This window comes from Aureobasidium pullulans, assembly GCF_000721785.1.
Source record: "Aureobasidium pullulans EXF-150 unplaced genomic scaffold scaffold_2, whole genome shotgun sequence".
NCBI classification, from domain to species: domain Eukaryota; kingdom Fungi; phylum Ascomycota; class Dothideomycetes; order Dothideales; family Saccotheciaceae; genus Aureobasidium; species Aureobasidium pullulans.
This window is the reverse complement of record NW_021941022.1, coordinates 2,084,793-2,105,694: the sequence shown is the minus strand read 5'-3', so window position 1 is coordinate 2,105,694 and position 20,902 is coordinate 2,084,793. Positions and strand designations below refer to the sequence as shown.

Below are 20,902 nucleotides of genomic sequence, written 5' to 3'. Positions count from 1 at the left end.
CAAATTCGCGACTTCCCCAGCTCGTCCTTAAGTTTCGGCTGATCGAGGTGTTGTTCGTAGCAGACGGAAGAGCTGATATGACGGCCGGTAGCTTCCGAAGTGGCTATCGCGACCTGCGATAAAGCTCAGGGAGCTCCAAATGCCTGTTCCAACTTCGTTGCATCGTCTATACCACAATGTTCGCTCCAAGGGTCTTGCAAGCGGCCAGGTCCTCCATACCGATCAACAAAAGATGCTTCTCTGCAGCCATAACCTCGCGACAGAAGCCCGTCGATCTGAGTCGGGAGCTTTATCACCGCAGTCCCGGCCACCCGTTCCACCCTCCAATGGTAATGGCACAATGGGATACACATCAAGAGATGAAGGCTGGAAATTCGATATTCCGCACTGCTTCCTATTTCGTATCGTTCAGTGATCATGCCGGCACACATGTCGACGCTCCCAAGCATTTCAGCGCTGAACCTGGCGCCAAGTCAATCGATGAGATGCCCCTCGAGACCTTTTATACCGACGCTATATGCCTGGACCTATCCCATGTTGAGTTGGGCGCCGCCATTTCGGTCAATGAGATGGAGGCCGCTCTTTTCAATTCTGGGCAGGAAATTCGTGCTGGTGACACTGTGCTGTTATACATGGCCTATAACAAGCGCGTTCATTTTGATGACCCGAGATGGCAACATATCTTCCCCGGACTCGATCTTGAGTCAGTTCACTGGCTTGCAGATAGAGGATGCAAGGTGTTCGGCGTTGAAGCTGTCAGTCCTGCTCCCGAAGGCGAGCTCAATTTCCAAGCACACAATGCATGTGCCGAGAGAGGTATTACACACATTGAGGGCTTGGATAACGTCGAGTCAGTCGTTGGTAAGGGTCGCTTTAAGTTCATTGGCTTTCCTCTAAAGCTCAGAGGTGGTAGTGGCGGTCCTATGCGTGCTGTTGCTGTGCTGGATGAGTAGTGGAAGATGTTACATGAACGATGTATATTTGTCAAAGACATCAAGAAACACCATCAAATGGCTACTAGGCTTGGTCGAGAGGTAGCTACGCCTTCTATTTTTTTTCAAGAGAATTTATCACGATATTCGTAAGAAGAAAACAATGTTGGGCTCAATACCAGAGGTTTTTGGTTGTTGGATCGAATTTTGCTGTGGTGTGAACGAGAGTGAGCATTGATTATCTCACAGTCAACACGAGTGGTTAGCAGCTTTCTTTTCCCACCAGATTGATCCGACCACTAGCAAGTACTCATCGAATGAAAGTCAGAGACATACACTCAAATATGGGAACGTCGAATGGGAATCTGGTCCCAAGGCCTTTCGTCTAGGGCACCACCCTGTCTTGATTGGCGAAACACTGAGCGACAAAAGATATCTCCCATCTGGCCAAAAGTCGTCGTCATCATATCCTCTATCAAACTTGAAAGAAGCATAACGTGAGGGCCGAGATACAACTGCTTCAGATCGAGCCTCGGAATCTAGATTGTAGAACTGTAAGACTGCAGAGTGGCACTGCTTCCTGAAAGATGATGAATTGTCCACTGAATCCGCCGTCTCGCCACGCTCTCACGCGTCACGATGCTGCTTTGGCAAAAGACCATGCGTTGCGACAGCTACTAAAAGTCGACTTTGGGAAGAAAAGATCATCGAAATGACAACATCGAGGATACAACAACTAGTCACGCATATCGTTGCACAGCACTTGCGCACGCTGGGCATTCATAACTAGACGGAGCCGACCAATGAGCACCGAGTCCGAGATTCAGAATCCTTCCATACCACGACTTCTTGGCTTTTAAGTGTAAGCAACACTCAATGTATTTGAACACTGCCTCTATCTCGTGAGCGTGAGTAGGCCAATAGTATGCTGGGAATTTGGTGGTAAGTCAAATGGTAGGGATATAAGTATGCTTACATCTCTCCATCTCTGTTCTGAGCATCTCAGCTCACCATTCACCTCTTTGCATTACCATTGTTCTCCTTTGGAAGCACTGCAATTTCACCATTTCGAAACCACATCTCGAAAACTTACCATGACCTACGGTGATCACCACCTTACCTTCCGCACTTCCATCTCAATCGCCCAAATCCCTGTGTTCTCCCTCTCCCTTCTCATCGCCTACTACTTCCGCCGCACCCATCGTATGGGCTGGTTCTGCATCGGCATCTTCAGTATCATCCGATTGGTTTCTGCATCTTGTCTTCTCGCCTTGATCAATGAAGATCAACATTCATTGAAAGCCACGGTGTTCGTATGTGAGAATTTGGGAATCATGTTATTCGTCTTCATCTTTGTCGAGGTGTTGGAATGGGTGTGCGTATTCATTTTCCTTTCCTTTCCATTTCCAACCATCCATCTTTTACCCTTCTCCTTCATCCTTTTTACATCATTACTCTTTCCTTTTTTCTCCTTCTTTCTTACCCGTTTTTTGATATAATAAGATGGAAAAATGATCCACTGACCAGAAACTTTGCCAGAAACGAACAAACCCCCACCCCCAGTCTCCCAAAGTACGCCTTTCTGATCCCTCAATTCCTCACCTATATCGATATCCTCGTAGCGATACTCGGCTATATCCTCCCCCGACCTCACGAAAAGCAAAACCCTTACGCACCAACCCCTTACTCCCGCACCTCCCGCGCCATCCTCGTAATAACATACATCTACACACTCACCCTCCTCTTCATCCTCTGATTCCGTCGCGACAGATCCCTCACAGCAAAACCTCGGAAAAAATGCAATGATGGGAGTGGTGGTCTGTATACCATTCATGGTGATCAGATTGGTGTATGAGGTGGTTTTTCAGGTGACGGGGGATATGGGGTTTAATGCTGTCAGAGGGGGTGGGATGAGGTATTTATTCATGACGTTTTTGCCTGAGGTGGTTGTGGTGGGGGGTTGTGTGGGGATGATTTGGTGGATTCCTGTTGAATGTGGAAGTGAGGGTGTGCATCAAGAGGATGGGAGAAAGGCTACGGATACTTTGAGGGTGAGGATGGAGATGGAATCATAGGTTACAGTGTATGGAAGAAGCACAATCATTGTTGGATCAATAATAGTTTTCATTGTCTAGAGGCAATCATAGCAGTCCGACGACCGCGACATTAAGGATAATCATTTCCATCGAGAACCGGTCTCGATCAACACCTGATGATGCAGCATCTCAAAAAACCGACGATGGTTCTGTAAATCTCCTGCATCACATGAGGTGTAAATACAGAGTCGCGTTTTCTCTAAAACAACTGCTGCTGGGCATAGATTGTACCATTGCCAGTGAAGTTGCCAGTTTGGGTGGTGAAGTCACCGTCATAGGCGAGAGAGTCAATACGTCCAAGGAGGAGCTCAATAGAGCGGTAAGCAGCACCAGGAGCGTAGCCAGGAAGTTCGTGACCGGCGAGTTGAGCGGTGTAGAAGGTAAGACCTCTTTCGCTTCCGTAGTATCCGACCTTGCCGGCTCCGGAGAGGGCACCGCCGTTGTACTCGGGGTGGTAAGGAACGATGAATTCCTTGCCGGGGTATTCCTGAAGACCTCTCTTTCCGTTCCACTCAACACCTTGAATGGCAACCAGAGTACCGTTGGTGGAGAGGAGCATGTCGAGGTTACCAGAACCGATGATGGTGTTGTTGGTGTACTCAATAACGCGCTGGAGAGTGCCATCGAGAGCGGGGCCCTTGCTGGTGTCGCTGAGCGAGCGGTTGTTGGTGGCTCCACCGAAGACGTTGACGTTGGTGCACTGTTGCCAGTTGGTACCAACAGGTGCGTTGATGGCCTTCTGAACATCGGTGCGGTTGAAGTAGACGACTTCTCCAGAGGGAATGTAGTCGCCGGTGTTGACACCACCAAGGACTGACCATGGGTGAGGGCAGGTCCTGAGTGGAATAGTTAGCATCGGCATCAAGCATCGGAACTGTCAAGACTCACTCAGTGATGTGGTAGATGTTGAAGCAAGGGTTGACCAGGAGAATGGCCTCATAGACAGTGTCGAACATGTCGCATGCGTAGGTGTCGGACTCATAGGGGTCGGGGAGGAGAGGGAAGGGCTCCTGAGGAGGAGGGAAAGTGAGGTACTTGTCCAAGTATGACGTGTAGTTGCACTGGTCGGCGCGATCGTGGATCTGCTTCAAGAAAGTCTCGTTGAGGTAGATGACGTTCTCCCAGTAGTCGACGTAGGGAACAATGACAGCCTGCTGCTGGGCGGTTTCGTCTCCGATGATGGGGTCGTTGATGGCGATACCCTGAAGGTTGTAGTAGACAGTGTCTGCGAGGGAGATGAAAGCGTCGGCGATGTATGGACTGTGGCAGTGAAGTCAGTAAGGCGATAAAAGTGGACAGAGGCATGGAGGATAGGCATACACGTAGAAACCAGCGTATGACTCGCCAGTCAAGTAGACCTTCCAGTTGTGGAGACCAAAGGCGTCAACGAACTGCTTGTAGAAGCCGGCGAATTCAAGACCGAGCTCAATCTCATTGGTGATGTTGGGTACACCCTGAGAGAAGCCAACACCGACGGGTTGCTCGACCTGTGGGACAACCAGTCAGAATGTGCTTGATCAGGAAAGTCATGATTTCGTACGTACCCAAAGCATGTTGGTCAAATTCACCCAGGTGTAGGGGTTCTGTACGGGCTCCAAAGTTCCTGTCCAAACGTTAGCTCACATTTTGCTTCGATTTTCTCCTGCTTCTTTTTTACTCACCAGCCTCCCAAGTGAAGGGGCCGTTCTCCGTCAACAGACCACTGAGGGAACTGCATCCTGGACCACCGTTGAACCAGATGGCGATTTCTTCGGTAGCATTGGGGTTGGTCGAAGGGAAGAACCAGAAGAAAAGCTCGCGAGTCTCATTGGCAGCACCACTGATGGGCAGGAGACCAGCGTAGGACTCGCCTACATCAAACTTGACATCGGGAATAGCTGATCCGTTGACCCAGAACTCTGTGACTGTGGTCAGTGTGTGTCCTGCGAAGTGATGTACAGAGAGACATACTCTCAGTGGCATTGTTCAGGTAGGGCGAAGCTCTCTTCTGAAGTCTAGGGTGCTCGAAGGGCTTGCCAATCTCTCTCTTCTCAATGATAGGTGACTTTGCCGTCAACTTCTCGGCGCGTTCAAAGACATTGCGGCCAGGCGATGAAGAAGCACCAACACCGGCAGCCAGGCCAAGTGCGGCACCAATCTGAAGCAGGGAAAAACGCATGTCGAATTTGATGCTCCAAAAAAGATATGTGGGATGCTCAAGAAACAAACCGGAGCTGGCGGGCCTCTTGAGTTTATAGCGATTGCTGCATCGCACCTTCCTCTCTCGCGTGTCCAACCATCACAAGGTCCAAATCGCGCAAAACCCACCTTCGTGGTCGCCTACTAAACATTCATGGTCCATGGGGTGAGTGATCTTTTTCCTGGTTAGGCAGGTTGTTAAGTTTATAATTCTCGTAAAACAGAGATAAACGATGCCGTCATGTCCCTGACCCTCGGGATGATCTGGGGCTAATCAGAAAGCACCTGCCCAGCAAAGCTTAGAGTGTGGGTCGAAGGAGGTCGATTGCTTGATATTCATAAAGTATGTCTTTTTTTGACGAATGGAAACTTCGTGATTACTTCCCAGAATTGCGACAATATCTTTGCGACAGTGGGCGCGAATAAAATGCAATCAATCCTCGTGCTTTGGAGATAGGAACAAGGAAGCTGTCGTCTCAAGCGTTTTGGATGGAAGCACGACAGTTCGCCAAGGCCAGCCAGTGGGGCTCGGGAGCGGCTATCCCCTTACCGAGAGATGCAAGAGGCAGAAAGAGCAAACCTGCTGCATGCTCCAAGTGTTCGGACATCAAGGAAAACATTGCTTAATCTCATGCAGCACGATACCGGTGCTCAAACAGGTGTCATCGGTACAAATCAATCTTATGTAAAAGTCATTGAGTAGTGATTTTGACCTGCCTATTTCGCTCTACATTCATGACTTCATTGTTTATAGCGTACATGAAGCCGGGACGCAAGGAATGTTGCCTAGAACAAGGAAGCATGCGTAATGATATGATCCAAGGATCTAATATATCTTCCAAGGCCGTCTCGCATGATGAGCCGCAGTCTTATCAACGGATAGTCGCTGCCTAGTCCGCTGGATGGCATGATGTCGCCAGAAGGGCAATGGCTCCTGGACTCTTCAGCCATTTAAGTGCACAAGAGTCCCTCCTTGAGAGACGGACCGCCTCGATAGCCCTCCCAATATGGATTCGCTAAGAACTATATCGCAGTAATGCACAGTGCTTTCGCGGTTGATATTCGTCTCCAGTGAGAGCCCGTGGCCACATGATTGAGGCCGTCTCGAGCCCATCGACCATCCCTCGAGCATTGGTGCTTTTTGCGAACTCTTCGACCACGACTCATCGCTTATTCACTGACTGGGGGTTAGTGCATTGCGTCAAGCGAAATGTCACATAACCTACTTGGACGGGGATGTGTTGATATATTAGTGTGTCGCTCTACTCATATTATACCTGACTTTGACCTTCTTTATCAAAGCTTGTTGCTGGTCTTCTCTCTGATGACATCGATGGCACCAGATGTCTCCTTCCAAGCATCATAAGAGTAGACCAGGTAGAGCTGCATCTCGCGCTCATCTCCGCGGCTGTCGTAAGTGGTCTCGCGGTCAATCACGTCCAGGATCAAGCAATGCTGGCCAGAAGTGCTTGTTGGCTTTCGCGATGTATCGACAAAATTCATTGACTTGAGATTCGACCTTTTTGATCTCCGGGCTGAGGTCTTGACTCTTGACAGTATGCCTGTTCACGGCGATGATGTTGCTCACAAGCTGGTGACGAACATTGTCAACGAGCTCCCGAGGAAGCTTCTCATGGACAATGACCAACCGATGAAGAGCTCTGAGGTCGACAAGAAGTCTGATCTTGATCAAAACGACGACCACGGCATGACTCAAGCCGCCGAATTGACGAGTGAACAGATCCATAGATTTCAAGACATCGGCGTTTTCGACATCGAATCAAGGCAAGCTCACTTCCCACAGTCATAGTCTCTTCCTTGTCCAGTGGTCGCGTGTCATAAGACAAAGCCGTAACATTCTTGATGATTGCCGAGACGAAGCGGAAGGTGAGGTGAAAGGTCTCTGACACCCATGTTATCACTGCGGCAAAGTCGATGCAGGCCCATGCAATGGTCGACGGTCGCTACATCTCGTGAGGTTCTCTCTGGTACCACAGATAACATACTGGTTGTGTAGTCTTGATGCCATGTCTGGTAAGACAGCGAGAAAAAGAGAGTGTGTTATGACGGCATCTTTGCGATGGTCTGTGCTCGAGCTCAGGCATTTCGTCCGGGAAAGAGCTCTGGGCTTTCTTGCTACTTCCTCATCTTCCACCACCAACTGCTCACGCAATCACCATCTTTCTGCTGTCAGAAGCGACTGTTGCAGTGTCGAGGATTTGACTGTGGAAAGAACCCGAGAAGCTGGCAGGCATTCTTGTTCAGCGAGTCACCAGCCTGAAGGTTTCGCCTTCCACGTCGCGAGTGACAATCGGCCATCGCAACTCTGCTTCGACGTCGCGGTGTTCTACGGTGTGTTTTACAATCTTAGCACGTACGGCCACAGTCAGCTGAAAACTGGGCATCCCGTCCGCTCTGCCATACATAAGCAGTTGAACGGCAGATTAGTACTACGGTGGGTGACCACGTGGCAATCCCTGCTGCTGTACGTTTTGCATTTGTTTTGTTCAAACTCCCTTTACCACACGGAGCCGCTCAGCAAGATTGAGTATGCTTGACTGTTTTTCATCTTCATCGATCACCTTTTGTACCAGAACGATCATCATGCATACATGAATTTCTGAGTACAAGAAAACTACTGCTCTCCGTGCTGACTGGCACCGGAGACTACTGAGCGTGCGAATCGTGTAGAATATTTTGATCTTCCGGGCATTGCAAAAGTCTGCAGACCAACTGACACGATCTTAATAGGAACCCAGAGACAAGTGTAAACAAAAAGGAGCATTTTTTTTTACGTGTAGTATTGCAGATTTGCGGGACATATATACATTAGGTTCCTGCCTTTCTAAATATCTTCAAGCGGACAAGACTGCTTACAGAGCACTGAAGCCGGAAGTAGCCTGGATGTCTCTGCTGCTGAATCCAGCTCTGACACCAAAGTTACCGGAAGGAATGATCCACTGCTGCTGAACAGCATCCCAGAAACTGAGATCACGGCGCTGAAGGGGGAAAGTCACGGTTCTGCTTTGTCCAGCACCGAGCGCGACCTTCTCGAAGCCTCTAAGGACTTGGACGGGAGTGAGACCGAAAGAGGGGTTGACAGGTTGAGAGAGGTAGAGCTGAGGCACTGCGTCTCCAGCAATCGATCCAGTGTTCTTGACCTTGACGGTGATCTCGTAGAGGGTATCATAGAGAGTGGGGTTGCCACCAGGCATGGTGCCAGCGTTGGTGGGACGAGCAGTCAAGTTCTGGGGAGCAAGACGTTGAACCTTGACGTCGGACATGCTGAAGTTGGTGTACGAAAGACCGTATCCGAACTCGTACTGTACGGAAAGATTGTAGTAATCGTAGTGGCGGTAGTCAATCAGGAGACCCTCGGTGAAGTCAGCCTGCCATGCGTTGGGGTCCTCGGTAAGTCTCAGCTCGGTGGAGTTGGTGATGCGAGCGAAAGCATAGTCCGACTCGTTGTAGGCGATGGTGTACGGAAGCTTTCCACTGGGATTGTACTCGCCGTACAAGACATCTACCAAACTGTTACCACTCTCCTGGCCAGCAAAATGGGCGGCGAGGATAGCAGTGACGTTAGGGTGATCAGCCCAAGGCATGACAATGGGTCCGGAAGTGTGAGTCACAACGATGGTGTTGTTGCACCAAGCGGCGACATTCTCAACAACTTGAGTACCGTTGTAGTCAGGAAGCAAGTTAGCCTTGTCGTTGCCTTCAGCAGCCCAGGTCTTGATCGTGACGATGCAGGTGTCGGGCTGAGGGTAAATTGCGCCAAATCCGGCAGCGGTGTTGGCGTTTGCGAGAAGAGTGTTGTTGAGGATCCACTGCAAGTTGGTACCATCCTGCTTGGCACGGACCTTGAGAGCGTCCAGAGGAGTCGACAGATATGTAAGACGACCAGTACCTGAGCCGCCACCAACGGCAAGATGACCGTACTCATAATCGCCATTTCCAGTCAAAGAAAGAGAGTACAGACCGTTCTCCGGGTCACCAGCGTCATTGCCAAAGACGGCAATGTTCTTTGGCTTGTTGAGTGGCAAGGCGTTGTTGGTGTTCTTCAAGAGGATGGTGCCTGCCGATCCAAGCTTTCTAATAAGATCTGCGTGGTTGGCACGAACATCAACATTTGCTTCTCCATACTGGAAAGAGTCGAGGTAAGGCTGAACACCGAGAATGTTGATGGGACCGGAGGAAGGATCAATGAGAGGGAAGTCTTGATCTTGACCCAAAAAGAAGTAGGGAGTCATGATTCTGTGAGCTGCATCGTCAATTCTTGATTCAGGCACAGTTCCATTGTTGACGGCGTTGGTGAGGTTTTGTCCGTAGTAAGAAGTTCCGGCTTGGAAGAAAGCAATTGTTCCAGGCATGTCCATGTCCATACCGGCTTCGATGTTGGCGACGCCTGCATGGGTAGCACCCCCTGTGTTGCTGGTCAGCTCATATCCTACAAACGAGCTCAAAACGATTCTTACAGTCAGACATGACATAGCCTTGGAAGCCAAGCTCTTCCTTCAGAAGACCGTTGAGAGCTTTGCTGTTTTGACAGGCATATGAAGAGTTGAGACGATTGTAAGAACACTGCACATATGTTAGTACTTCTTATAGGTGCCACTGTGTGTTTTGACTCACCATCATTGAAGAAACACCGGCCTTGACAGCGTTGGCGAAGGGCCACATGTAGAGCTCGTGCATAGTTCTATCATCGATGTTTGCAGAGACGGCCTCGATCGTCTTGTTCGTGGGCGAGAGAGTGGGGTTTCTCTGAGTCTCCTGCTCGTTACCAATCCAGTGCTTTGCGCAAGCCTGAACACCAGCCTCTTGCAAGGCTTCAATGGTCTCCTCCATTGCCACACCGGTAAGATATGGGTCCGGAGAGAATCCTTCCCATCCGCGACCAGCATCAGCCGATCTACCAAGAGGTCCAGCCTAAAGTGAAAAGTATCATCAGTATGTGTGTTGCAGGCATCATGTTGAATAGTCTAGAGACTGCCTTACCACTGGTGCAAGAGCTACATGGGCTCCCTTGTCTCTGAACTCGGCTCCAAGATACTCGCCTCTCTGGCGGATCAAGTCACGGTCCCAAGATGAAGCAGCAGTGAGGCCTGCTGGAAAGACCGAAGCAAATGTGGCCTGTCTAATCGACAAGGGTCCATCCTGCAAGCAGAGACCAGGGAACCCTACACGAGGAATAGGTGCAATGTTACCTGCTTCATGTAAGTACAATGGAAGATCATACCATGGCTAAACTTACCAATGCAAGGTCCCTTAGGTTCACCAGTCAAGAGTCCGACCTTCTCCTCCAAGGTCAAGTTTGCGACCCATGACTTTGCTTTCTGAAGAGCATCTTCCCAGCCAATACCAGTTGTGTTTGCTATGTTTGTCAGTACCGTGAGTGGGATCGTACTCAGATTGACATACGGCTAGGGAATACGCCCGGACTGCTGGTGTAAAGAGAATGGTTCCAAGAAGAGTTTTGAGCAGCAATGCCCTGTCCAAGGAGGACAAGAGCCGCGACGCTAGACTTCAGATTGTACATTTCAAATCAAGTCCTGACGATTTCAAGAACACAATGAATGGACATTCACCTAGCTTTATACTAAAGCCTACCATAACCTTCAGCCACCATGAGGGCATGGTAGAGGCTGGGCAGTGGGGTGCCTACACTTGGACGATACTTTGAGAGGCTTGAACCTAGTCGTCAGTCGACATGATAGTTCGCTCGCGAGTCAGAGAAGGCAGTCATGGTCGGCCGAAGATTGGTATGAGAACGGCAATGCGGACCTGCTTTCCATGCCGAAAGTCGGAAGAGAATCACGGCACGGTCTCACTCCCCAGACAACGACCACGGTAGATGGTGGTGTTGATTCCCCACGGGCCTCCATTGCGGGGTCATGTAGTATGTGGATCCCTGCAAAGAATCTGTCTCCAACTCTTGGCTTCACGAAACCAGGACATAGAGACGAGCCATGTGGAGCGTGTACCGCTACTGTATGCAAAGCAGGTGTCCTAACAGGTGTGGCTTGGACATATTTGATCGTATGTTGTCGTAGGTGGAGGTCCGAACGTTGCACGTCAAACAACAACCCCAACCTTCGAAGCCAATCCCGAGAGGATTGAGCATCAAAGTTCGCGTTGAACCAAAACTCGGAACAACATGTCTGCCGATGTTCTCCCAAGCCTCATACTAATAGCTTATACGAACATGTTGCAGGTGAAATTGTGAGGAAAGAAGAAAGCTGAACTGTGGAAAGACTTGGCTTGGCACGTCGATCAAGATTTCAAAGCACTTTCGGCCGAACCCACGGGTCCACTCGTGAACATCGCTCACTCTGTTGCTCCACCCACCCCCGCGCGGGGCTCCTCGCTTGATGCTGAGGCGATGGCCCGAGTTGTGCCGGAATTCTTCTTTCCCGATGGATGATACATCAACTCCGTCACCGGAATTGCAAGTTGCTAGTACCTCCTCACGCTACGGCGCAAAGACATGGACGACGGCACGAGAGGTGGCTGTACAGGTGTCTCGGCAGAGGACCTCGTGACGAGAGACCGAAGCTCATACGACGCGTCGGATGTTGTTGAGGAGCTATGGACATGCCTTGCTCTGCCATCAGAGGCGTTGTCGCGTGTCCAGCTTGATGCCGACAACGCACCCGCCTTGCCCTCATCTTTCAAGATCGGAGTTCTCGCTCAAAGCTCAATCGCCTTGGCTGCTCTTGCCGCCGCTCAACTTCATGCATTGCGTAATGGCGGTGAAGTGCCGCGAGTGGGTGTCCCTCTCCAACACGCTGTCATCGAGTTCAAGTCCGAAAGATTCTATACCATCGATGGAGAATCGCCGTCCTCGCCGCTCAATGCTATAGGAGGCTTGCACAAGACAGCCGATGGATATATCAGGGTCCACGATTCCTTTCCTAACCATGTCAATGGCATGCTGGAACTGATGGGACTCCCCAAGGGTTCAACTAGGGAACAGCTTGCGGACAAGATCGCAGCCTGGGAAAGCATTGAGCTTGAGAATGTCTCAACCGTTAGAGGTGATCTCGCAGCTTATGCCCTCAGGTCATATGATGAATGGGACGCCTTGCCGCAGTCCACGGCCGTCGCCAATATTCCGATTCTGGTCCAATCAATATCCTCAAATCATCATGGAATACACCGGAGCAAACTACCTCGAAGTACAAACAGATGCCTTGAGGGTATACGCGTATTAGAGATGAGTCGTGTGATTGCAGCTCCCTTGTGTGGCAAGACTCTGGCAGCCTATGGCGCTGATATGATCTGGGTGACTTCCCCAACCCTGCTGGATCTACCTAGCATCGATCGCGATTTTGCACGTGGTAAAAGAACTGTTCAGCTCGACATCAAGGACGAAGTTGGCAAAGCAAAACTCTTGGAACTTGTCAAAGATTGTGACGTTTTCATTCAAGGCTATCGACCGGGAAGCCTTGCAAACTACGAATTATCATCAGAAGATCTGGTCAAAATCAATCCAGATATCATCGTGGCCAACATGTCAGCTTTCGGTCCCAATGGGCCTTGGTCTGGTCAACGTGGTTTTGACTCTCTGGTTCAGACGTGCTCAGGAATGAATGTGTCCGAAGCTCAACATGCAGATCAAGGAGAAACGGCTCGTCCATTGCCATGTCAGGCTCTTGATCATGGAAGTGGCTATCTGCTTGCAACCGGAATTATGGCAGCATTGTTCCGACGTGAATTCGAAGGTGGTGCATGGCAAGTGGATGTATCTCTGGCTGGCACCATGAAGTATCTTCGCAGTCTTGGACAATATCCCGGATCGAGCGGCTTTCAATGCGAAGACTACAAGCAGCAAGCAGATATACCGCCTGAATATCTCGAGGCAAGAGCCACCGGCTTTGGTCATATGATGGCAGTCAAGCATTGCGCCAAGATCGATGGGTGTGAGGTCGGATGGAGAAACATGCCAAAGCCTCTAGGCTCAGACTCGGCAGAGTGGCTATAAAGAAATCCATCTTCCATCAAGAAACTCTTACTAGTCTCAGTCTCCAGCAAGATGGCTTGAGTCAATTGTGACCCTTTCGAAAACACATGGGTGATCGTCAATGAAACTCATTATGAGAACCTATTTCGACTACCAGATCGAGTCTAAACATGAATCAAGACACATAGAAATGATACCTCTCGAAAGCTTCACAGCACGTTGGAGCTCAGAAACCGTCGGAAGCTGTCGATACTGATACGCAACATCTGGTACAATAGAATGATCAGAAGCTTTTGCTCAAGCATCAGGCATCTCGGTATCTCCGTCTTCTTCACGCTGCTTGCGGAGTTCTTCCTCAAGTTCTTTCTTATGCTTTCCACGAACGACGATACTTTGCGCATCAACATCCTCCTCATCACTGCTATCGATATCGTCTGCTTTCACCCCAGCCTTCATCGCCTTGATTCTTCGATCTTCCCTGTACTTGAGAAGAGCTCGTGACTTTGGACTCATTGTGTCGTCACCAACTTCGGGTCTTGAATCGCTTGTGACTTGTAGTCTGACTCCTTTCAAGCGCCTTGGGCGGACTTGGATAAACCCGTACCTCGAGACTTTTTCCCAATACTCTTTTGTGAACAAACTGCGGCACCATTCCATGCTGACGGGGTACTGTGTTGCCCAGGTCACTCCCCAATCTTCCGGGGCGCCCCTTATGTACAAGTACCGGTCTGGATCGTCTCCAAACCATCGGCCTGGAAAGCGCTCTATATGAAGTCCATAGGGCGCTGACACATGAACGCCTCGCCCCGATGCTTCGATTATACCAGTCCAGATGAAATTCTCAAGTTCCCAACCAAGCTCGTTGACTGGCCGATCGCGAAGATAAGGTTCGGGAAGGTCTTTTTTGCCTTTACACTTGATGAACCATGCACAATGCGCGAGCTCGTGTACGATTGTTGTAGCGAGTAGTACTCGGGTACGGAACCTCGCCGATGGTTCATGCGTACCTGGAGCCCAAGATCGCGACCAACGCTGAGGGTTGTATCCAGCTTTCTGGCGTAGAATGAATAGGAAATCTTGATGGAAACTCATGTCCGCAACTTGGAATCCTGGCTTCCTAGATTGTCGTCAGTTTGATGTATATCGCGTTGCAATGTTTCAAATGGACTTACCAACTTGTGCTTGCATGACCTCGTCCTTCATCGGCAAATCTCAATTGAACCTGGTCTCGCATTGACATCATGGCGAAAAGTGCGTTTGTAAATCCGGCATCTGTACTCATAACGCTATTATCGCCATCGAAACGGTGAAATTTTAGGTCCCCATAAGCTGCTTTGAGGAGCGGATCTTTTAGCTCTGTAGCATTGTCAAGACCATGGAAGAAAGGCGTAATATGAGGGTCATCCAGGAAACGCGAAGCCAACTCGATTGATGGCAAGATCGCCTGCCAGTCACGCTCGTCTATACCAATCCACTGTTCGCGTTGCAAAGTCGGATGAATGTGATCCGGTTCACCCTTACCGAGTTGGCTTTCTCCGACTTCGCCCCCCTCCGGATCTGTAGCGAGCAAACGCTCTCTGTCCCATAATCGTAGCGAGGCACCGTCACCAGCGATGTTCTCCAGAGTCGGTATCTGATCTGTGACATTGGCATTGATGTATCCTTCGTGGTTCAGAGCTTCCAATGTATATTCTATAACGAGCGGACCAGGATCCATCGCATCCGGACCGGCAACGACGGGTTGCCTCACACTTGGTTGAGACATCCTGCACAGATTGAATGCTTGCCCGGTGATACTGATGCGTTGAAGCTGGAAGGCATGTACAAGAGTTTAATGCTCGAGTCTAGTATGTTGAGTGCAGGCAAAGATTTATTCGCCGAATCCGGAGTTCACAGCTTGAACAAAGAAAACGAATTCGGTTATAGAAAACAAAGAGGAATACATACTTTAGAGCTTGAGAAGACACGCCTGATTTCGAGCTAGACAAAGAAATCCTAGCCTCCTTGTTGTGGATAACTATCCTTCGTACTCTTCCGCGGAAATTGTGTCTAAGGTATCGATATACGCAGAGCAGCATTCCAGCAGGGGAGCGATCGATAAGGCCTCTGTTTCAGCTATAGGAAGGCAAGATATTGTTGAATCACTGAGAACATGGCGATACTGTCCGCAATGGTCTTGAGAGAGCTAGGAGGAAGCCGTAGTATCCGACTTCTTTGCAGGATAATCAAAGCCATCCTCGTTCTCGTCGACGCCTTCCTTACGCTCGCTTGTATCGATCGGCCCTGACCTCCAGGTCCTGCGCTCAAATTTTGACCTTCTTCGAGGGTGATGTAGGACTGGGCGATCTAGGTCGCTTCTTTTTTCTTATCCTGTAATCATGAGAAAACCCTGTTTTTCTCTGGGGCTTGAGTGCGGAAAGGCCGAGTCGAGCGACTTCCTCCCATTTGTCGACTGTGAACAGACTGCTGACCCATTTCATCGAGACTGGATGCGACCATCCGGTTTTGCATCCCGAATCCGAAGGCGGTTCCCGAGAAAACACACGTGTTTCTTCGTCATCGCGTATACCAGCTTCTGGAAAGCGATCGATCTTGAATCCATATGGAGCTGCTTCCACAGCTGGTGTTCCAATGGGCATTATCAAACCCGAGAATAACATGTGCTCAAGTTCGAAGCCTAGCTCATTGATAAAGTGACCGCGAAGGTACGGATCAACTTTATACTTCTTGTTGATACAAAACCAGATTGCGTGAGCAAATTCGTGAACGATTGTGATAGCGAGCGCGACCTGGGTCCGGAGCCGTGCGGACTCAACATCTGTCCCCGGCTCCCAAGACATCGAATAATCGTGGACTTGTTGCCTACCACTGAGGATATCCAGAAAGTCTTCGTTGATTTCCACCAGAGCCTTTTTTGACTTGCTATACGACAATTAGTTATTGGTGAGTTCTCTGCCGGTTCGTGGAGCCTACCTAAGCCATCCAGTCTGCGCGAATCGGCGATCACTGAGGGCGATGTGAGAGAACTCCCACTCGACAGACCCCCTCAATCCGACCATATACAAGAATACGCTCTCTGCTTCTTGCCCAACGGCTCTCAATACCGTAGGTACCTCCTTCATCTCCCATTCTTGGAAGATTATGTTGTGAGCTTGATTGTGTGCTGAATCTTTCAGATCATACACGCTCCCTGCAATGAGACCATAGAAGAATGGTAGTATCTCGACCATGTCAAGTATACGAGAGGCCAGTTCGATGGATGGTCGGATGGAGTTCCAGTCGTCGTTTGACATATGGTTCCAGTGGTCTCGCTGTAATACCGGATGGATGTACCATACTTCACCATCTTCCACCCATATCTGTGCCTCTTCTAAGAGTTTCGAGTCCGGATCATCATACTCACCCTTGTCTTTGCGAGCCCGGGTCGTCAAATCATCCCTCTTTGACTTTCGAAGGATTCCGCCTGCGCGTACCTTGCCGTTGGCCTTTGTGTCTTGAGCAAAATCTGTATAATCTAGATCGAGCTGTGAGACGTCCGCGTTGATGTATCCAGAATCGTTGAGCCCTTTTAGGGTAAAGCTTTTGGAGACGTGGTCATGGTCAACAGCATTGGCGCCGTCCTTTTTTGGTTGTGGCATCTTGAATCAATTTGGTCACGCCTGGATCTTACGCTCGCTACGCTCGCAAACCGTCGTGCTTTTGGGTTTAAATTTACGTCAATGGGTTTGTTGAAAGGCCATGCCCGGATCCGGCGAACATTGCATCGACCGCCCTTTGACGATCAATAATGAACGCAGCCAAATCCAGCTCGAGGCTTCGAATCTCGCCGAAATAAGAGAGGTTCTCTGTGCTAATCTTTGCGGCTACCCAGCGGGTTGGAATTATTAGCAGTACAAGCGCGTCAAGCGAAACATCTCTGTGGCACCCGTTTCCACAAGGAAATTGTCCTTGAAGTCGTTTCGCATGTTACCTGAGACACATGAAGGTGTGTCTATTCAAAGCATAAGAGCATTCGTTGTACTCGAGTATTGTTGTGCGACAAGGAATGTGTGTCGCCGCGAGGCCTCCCGCCAGCTTCTTTTGAACGAATCCCGAAGATCCGCCAGCGCTTATGTAATCAACCAATCCCAATTGCATCTTGCTTACAACGCATCGACATCACGTCAAATAACATCACCCATGTAAGATTGAGCACCTCCTACTTCCGGCAATAGCTGTATGAATTATGAGTCAACAAGTATGAGCGGTAGATGGGGTATTTAGACAAGTACGCGAGCCATCGCCACAGAAGCTCAATCTTGGTCCCGGCTCCATCCCATCCTCAGCCAGTGTCACCATTCGCTTTGAACTTCAGGACGACCACATTACTGCAATGTCATCCTCAGACCTACATCCGAACGGTCGACTGGTCAATATCGGCACTCACAATCTCGCCCTCTACTCTCATGGCCTCTCACCTTCCTCGCCTAACGACCCAGTCGTGGTATTCATCTCAGGCGTAGCAAGTGATGCCCTGAACTGGCAAGCTGTGGTGCGACAGCTATCTCCCTCTGTCCGCACCTACACATACGATCGCTCCGGCTATCGCAACTCTGAATCCTCACCACTCGCTCCATCGGCCGAGAACATAGCTTTGGAGCTCTCGCTCATGCTCGAAAAAGCACCAATCTCCAATCCTCTAATTCTGGTTGGACACTCGTGGGCTGGCATCTTAATTCAAGAGTTCATCGGCATGAAAGGAACAGCTCAGATCGCAGGTCTGGTGCTTGTCGACGCCAATCATGAAACCGCACCGCTGGTCATGAATGTCAACGACCCCATTCTCTGGAATGAGATTGCCGCTGGTATCGATGCATACTCTGCCTGGGGCGTCAGGTCCGAGCACAAGATGACGCCTGAAGAGTGGGATGCCTTTGAAGCCGCGGAGTCAACTGACAAGTACAAGCTGATCGCGCACAAAGAGGATGTCGAGCAATACTCGCAAAGCTTTGAGACGCTACGCATGAAGGAGCTTAGCAAGCGGCAGCCATTACTTGGAAACAAGCCAGTCTATGTCATTGCCGGCACACGAAGCAGAGACTGGACAGGACTATACAATGCAGGCGTAGCCAAGGGTAATGGGAGCGAGGAAGAGAGGAGGCATGTCAAAGAGATGATTGCAACAGTTGACGAGAAGAACGCTGGTTTGATGAGGGAATTTCTGAAGCTCTCTACCAAAAGCGAGCTTGTATTTGCTACAAAGAGCGGTCACTTTGTTCAATTGTTTCAGCCAGAAATCGTCATTGAAGGTGTCAAATGGGTTCTCAACAAGCGAACAGTATCCGCTTAGCTAATCACATGGACCAATAAGAATGCTTCCATATCCCATTCAAGCAGCGTGAATACTCAGTAATGGTCGGTAGCTTAGGAAGAGGAGTGGGGAGTGGAGGAAGGAAGTCGCCCGCGCCAAGTCGCTCGTTTCTGAACTCTCCCACCAACGAAGATTGCACCATGACTTTACTTCTACACCATCACCCGGTTAGTAGCCAGTAGCAATGAACTCTGCAAGCTATTCGTCGATTATACGTGTTACTCAATTACCAGCTCGATGTTAGAAGAATCACATGCGCTCAAACGTGACCGCTATCACCGGCGCTTCCACGCGACAGATTGAGCGGCGCTTATACAAGATGCCAAAATTGGCAACCTATCACACCTGACCCCAATATCACCGCCCAATCGCTGAAGTTCCATACTCAAGATCGCATTAGCATGTGCATGCTGGCTACATTGTGCTATGCATTATCAAAAACATGCAGACGCTATCGATTTGACCAGCGGCTACAGTTTTGTGACCGACTTACTGGAAAGCAGCTATAAGTGCATGAGGTAGGTCCGATGCAAATGGGAACATTTCTGTGCCTTTTCATTTGCAATTGATCAATCAAGTAGCAGGTCTACTTTTGCGCTCCCCAGTTATGGCTTCCGAAACCTTGTCACTCTTTCCATCGTCTGTGTGTTCAATTCCTCCAAAGTCATGTCTGAGACAAGCTGAAGAGATCCATGCGAGGCGCAATACACCTTCACCCGTGCTCACATCGAAGCCATACCCTGCTGGAAAGCTACGAGGTCTGGCATTGCAGCTTACGCCTCAGGTCAACAAGTCGGCCTCTGTGCAATCACCAGACTCAAATCCCAGACCGTCTTTTTCCAGCCCTGTATCGGCTCTCTCCACCGAGAACAGTCTGAAAGACTCCTTCCCACTTTCGGTCACACCTGCAAGTAGCAAGAAAAGGCCTGCTGTGGCCATCAGAAAGATGTCCATCGACACTACCTCCAGCGACACCCGCTCTGACTTCTCTGGTCCCACACTGGTCCGTAGCAACAGTGGATCTTCAGCACAGCCCAAACTAGCGTCACCTCCTATCAAGTCCATATTTCCGGAGTATGATCCGAGCTTGCCACTGTCACAGCAGCGCTACTATCCTACGGAGACTCTACCTCGACCGAGTCTTGAACGGCGTGCGGATTATCACCAAACTGCCCTAGCGGACATCCCATCACCTACATCGCCTGTACCAGCAGCAGGACTCTCACAACTGCAGGCCTTATGGAACGCTGCCAGTGGTCAAAATGGCGTGTTTCACTCGGAGAATATCAAGTTGATAATGCACCGAGACGAAATTGGTGCCAGCTCAAAAGCAACAGAGCTACGGTTCGGGTCTCGAGAAGGTCGCACGTTGTATTCTGTCTCTGCATCGGATGCCTCAAGTGAGCTTGCATTTCGCCGGCATCACCCTGCCAGGACCGGAATCGTACCTGTCGCTCAGATTGACATTGCGACTCTGGAGAAAGATTCGAAGAACGAGACGATTGTGTTCCCACAGCAAGCAGCACTAGCAGCACTAGAGGCTGCAGCTACAACACACAGAGCCAATACCATTGCACAGTACGATCCTCGAGCATCATCGCCTCAAGCCGCACAGCTAGCATTCGACGCTGTGGCTGAAGCCAAAGCGCATGAGTCTTGTCAGCTCATTCTCATCCCACAAGGCGTCAACGGATACGGTATTGAAGAGCACAGTTACGAATTACGACATCCGCGAGCTGGAGTTTTCATCATCTCCGTCGACGGCATCTTTGACTTTACGAAGCAGAGCAATGCGCGAATTACACTGTATCAGCCAACCAATCCAGAGAAGTCGTTGTCAAAGCCGTCCAAGCTCGTTTGCTTTGACCTAGGTACAGGAACCTTGGATATCGACGTCGCTTCATTCAGGAGATTACACAGCAGGTACATGATTGACAGTGCGATTTGCGCTGTTCTTGCTATCGCCTTTGCAGAGAGCAGATTGGCCGAGGCGAAAGCCAAATCAGAGACCTTCGCAGGGCCTCCTCTGACGACGAAGAAGGATGTTGAACTCTCGAAGAGGGCGAAAGGAAGCCGCTGGCGGCGATCACTGGGTAAGAAGAAGAGTAAGCAAGAGAAAATCGAGACAGAGAAACTTCCAGGCTTGACTCGAGGAATATTGTATCTGCTTGGCTTCTCGTTTGAGGCGATTGTGTGGTTGCTAGGGTTGGGAGTCAAGGTGTTGAGCAAAGTGATTCTTTGTGCCAGTGGGACTGTTAGCAAGAAGTAATGGTTTATCTACAAGACCTTGTTAACATTCGCTGTCGAATACGCGAGAATACGAAGTGATACGTTGAAGTGGAGCAGGATTGCTGGAAGTTGCGGAAGCTGACGCACCCCT

The 20,902-nt window shown here is 49.9% G+C and overlaps 10 protein-coding genes across 10 annotated transcripts; 5 read left to right on the top strand and 5 right to left on the bottom strand.

Annotated features, from left to right (window-relative positions):
• Positions 1–176: 176 nt before the first annotated feature.
• M438DRAFT_402792 (kynurenine formamidase) lies at positions 177–1,074 on the top strand (the record flags this gene model as incomplete). Its single annotated transcript, XM_029909617.1, has 1 exon — positions 177–1,074. One exon carries the CDS (start codon positions 177–179, stop codon positions 951–953), a length of 777 nt encoding a protein of 258 aa, XP_029765230.1. The 3' UTR covers positions 954–1,074.
• Positions 1,075–2,026: 952 nt separating this feature from the next.
• Positions 2,027–2,688, top strand: M438DRAFT_331885 (uncharacterized protein; the record flags this gene model as incomplete). The annotated part of the gene is made up of 2 exons (XM_029903440.1): positions 2,027–2,307; positions 2,472–2,688. 2 exons carry the CDS (start codon positions 2,027–2,029, stop codon positions 2,686–2,688), a joined length of 498 nt encoding a protein of 165 aa, XP_029765229.1.
• Positions 2,689–3,204: 516 nt separating this feature from the next.
• On the bottom strand, positions 3,205–5,247 carry M438DRAFT_289849 (serine carboxypeptidase). The gene is made up of 6 exons (XM_029901692.1): positions 4,979–5,247; positions 4,690–4,926; positions 4,573–4,631; positions 4,349–4,515; positions 3,917–4,288; positions 3,205–3,864 (listed from the first exon to the last, which is right to left on the bottom strand). Exons 1-6 carry the CDS (start codon positions 5,184–5,186, stop codon positions 3,228–3,230), a joined length of 1,680 nt encoding a protein of 559 aa, XP_029765228.1. The 5' UTR covers positions 5,187–5,247; the 3' UTR covers positions 3,205–3,227.
• A 1,176-nt stretch (positions 5,248–6,423) lies between these two features.
• M438DRAFT_95834 (uncharacterized protein) lies at positions 6,424–7,093 on the bottom strand. Its single transcript, XM_029910434.1, has one exon. The coding sequence runs from the start codon at positions 6,951–6,953 to the stop codon at positions 6,636–6,638; it is 318 nt and encodes a 105-aa protein (XP_029765227.1). The 5' UTR covers positions 6,954–7,093; the 3' UTR covers positions 6,424–6,635.
• A 963-nt stretch (positions 7,094–8,056) lies between these two features.
• Positions 8,057–10,748, bottom strand: M438DRAFT_289845 (putative beta-glucosidase; the record flags this gene model as incomplete). Its single annotated transcript, XM_029901691.1, has 6 exons — positions 8,057–9,632; positions 9,685–9,790; positions 9,842–10,138; positions 10,208–10,419; positions 10,464–10,583; positions 10,631–10,748. 6 exons carry the CDS (start codon positions 10,746–10,748, stop codon positions 8,080–8,082), a joined length of 2,406 nt encoding a protein of 801 aa, XP_029765226.1. The 3' UTR covers positions 8,057–8,079.
• An 886-nt stretch (positions 10,749–11,634) lies between these two features.
• Positions 11,635–13,331, top strand: M438DRAFT_95810 (CoA-transferase family III). The gene has a single exon (XM_029910433.1). The coding sequence runs from the start codon at positions 11,697–11,699 to the stop codon at positions 13,191–13,193; it is 1,497 nt and encodes a 498-aa protein (XP_029765225.1). The 5' UTR covers positions 11,635–11,696; the 3' UTR covers positions 13,194–13,331.
• M438DRAFT_95809 (uncharacterized protein) lies at positions 13,332–15,118 on the bottom strand. Its single transcript, XM_029910432.1, has 2 exons — positions 14,345–15,118; positions 13,332–14,289 (listed from the first exon to the last, which is right to left on the bottom strand). The coding sequence occupies exons 1-2, from the start codon at positions 14,935–14,937 to the stop codon at positions 13,470–13,472; spliced, it is 1,413 nt and encodes a 470-aa protein (XP_029765224.1). The 5' UTR covers positions 14,938–15,118; the 3' UTR covers positions 13,332–13,469.
• A 25-nt stretch (positions 15,119–15,143) lies between these two features.
• On the bottom strand, positions 15,144–16,810 carry M438DRAFT_402786 (uncharacterized protein; the record flags this gene model as incomplete). The annotated part of the gene is made up of 2 exons (XM_029909616.1): positions 15,144–16,094; positions 16,146–16,810. 2 exons carry the CDS (start codon positions 16,808–16,810, stop codon positions 15,476–15,478), a joined length of 1,284 nt encoding a protein of 427 aa, XP_029765223.1. The 3' UTR covers positions 15,144–15,475.
• A 545-nt stretch (positions 16,811–17,355) lies between these two features.
• On the top strand, positions 17,356–18,731 carry M438DRAFT_342544 (alpha/beta-hydrolase). The gene has a single exon (XM_029904783.1). It carries the CDS (start codon positions 17,545–17,547, stop codon positions 18,499–18,501), a length of 957 nt encoding a protein of 318 aa, XP_029765222.1. The 5' UTR covers positions 17,356–17,544; the 3' UTR covers positions 18,502–18,731.
• Positions 18,732–19,129: 398 nt separating this feature from the next.
• M438DRAFT_311864 (uncharacterized protein) lies at positions 19,130–20,791 on the top strand (the record flags this gene model as incomplete). Its single annotated transcript, XM_029902496.1, has 1 exon — positions 19,130–20,791. One exon carries the CDS (start codon positions 19,130–19,132, stop codon positions 20,789–20,791), a length of 1,662 nt encoding a protein of 553 aa, XP_029765221.1.
• Positions 20,792–20,902: the final 111 nt, after the last annotated feature.

Excerpts from the sequence above, each read along its gene's own strand:
- M438DRAFT_289849 (XM_029901692.1), bottom strand. The coding sequence starts at position 5,186 with ATGCGTTTTTCCCTGCTTCAGATTGGTGCCGCACTTGGCCTGGCTGCC. Across the intron at positions 4,927-4,978 it reads CCTGAACAATGCCACTGAGA|AGTTCTGGGTCAACGGATCA; the intron begins GTATGTCTCTCT and ends CCACAGTCACAG. Across the intron at positions 3,865-3,916 it reads AACATCTACCACATCACTGA|GACCTGCCCTCACCCATGGT; the intron begins GTGAGTCTTGAC and ends TATTCCACTCAG.
- M438DRAFT_95834 (XM_029910434.1), bottom strand. The coding sequence starts at position 6,953 with ATGGATCTGTTCACTCGTCAATTCGGCGGCTTGAGTCATGCCGTGGTC.
- M438DRAFT_95810 (XM_029910433.1), top strand. The coding sequence starts at position 11,697 with ATGGACGACGGCACGAGAGGTGGCTGTACAGGTGTCTCGGCAGAGGAC.
- M438DRAFT_95809 (XM_029910432.1), bottom strand. The coding sequence starts at position 14,937 with ATGTCTCAACCAAGTGTGAGGCAACCCGTCGTTGCCGGTCCGGATGCG. Across the intron at positions 14,290-14,344 it reads GGTCATGCAAGCACAAGTTG|GAAGCCAGGATTCCAAGTTG; the intron begins GTAAGTCCATTT and ends ACGACAATCTAG.
- M438DRAFT_342544 (XM_029904783.1), top strand. The coding sequence starts at position 17,545 with ATGTCATCCTCAGACCTACATCCGAACGGTCGACTGGTCAATATCGGC.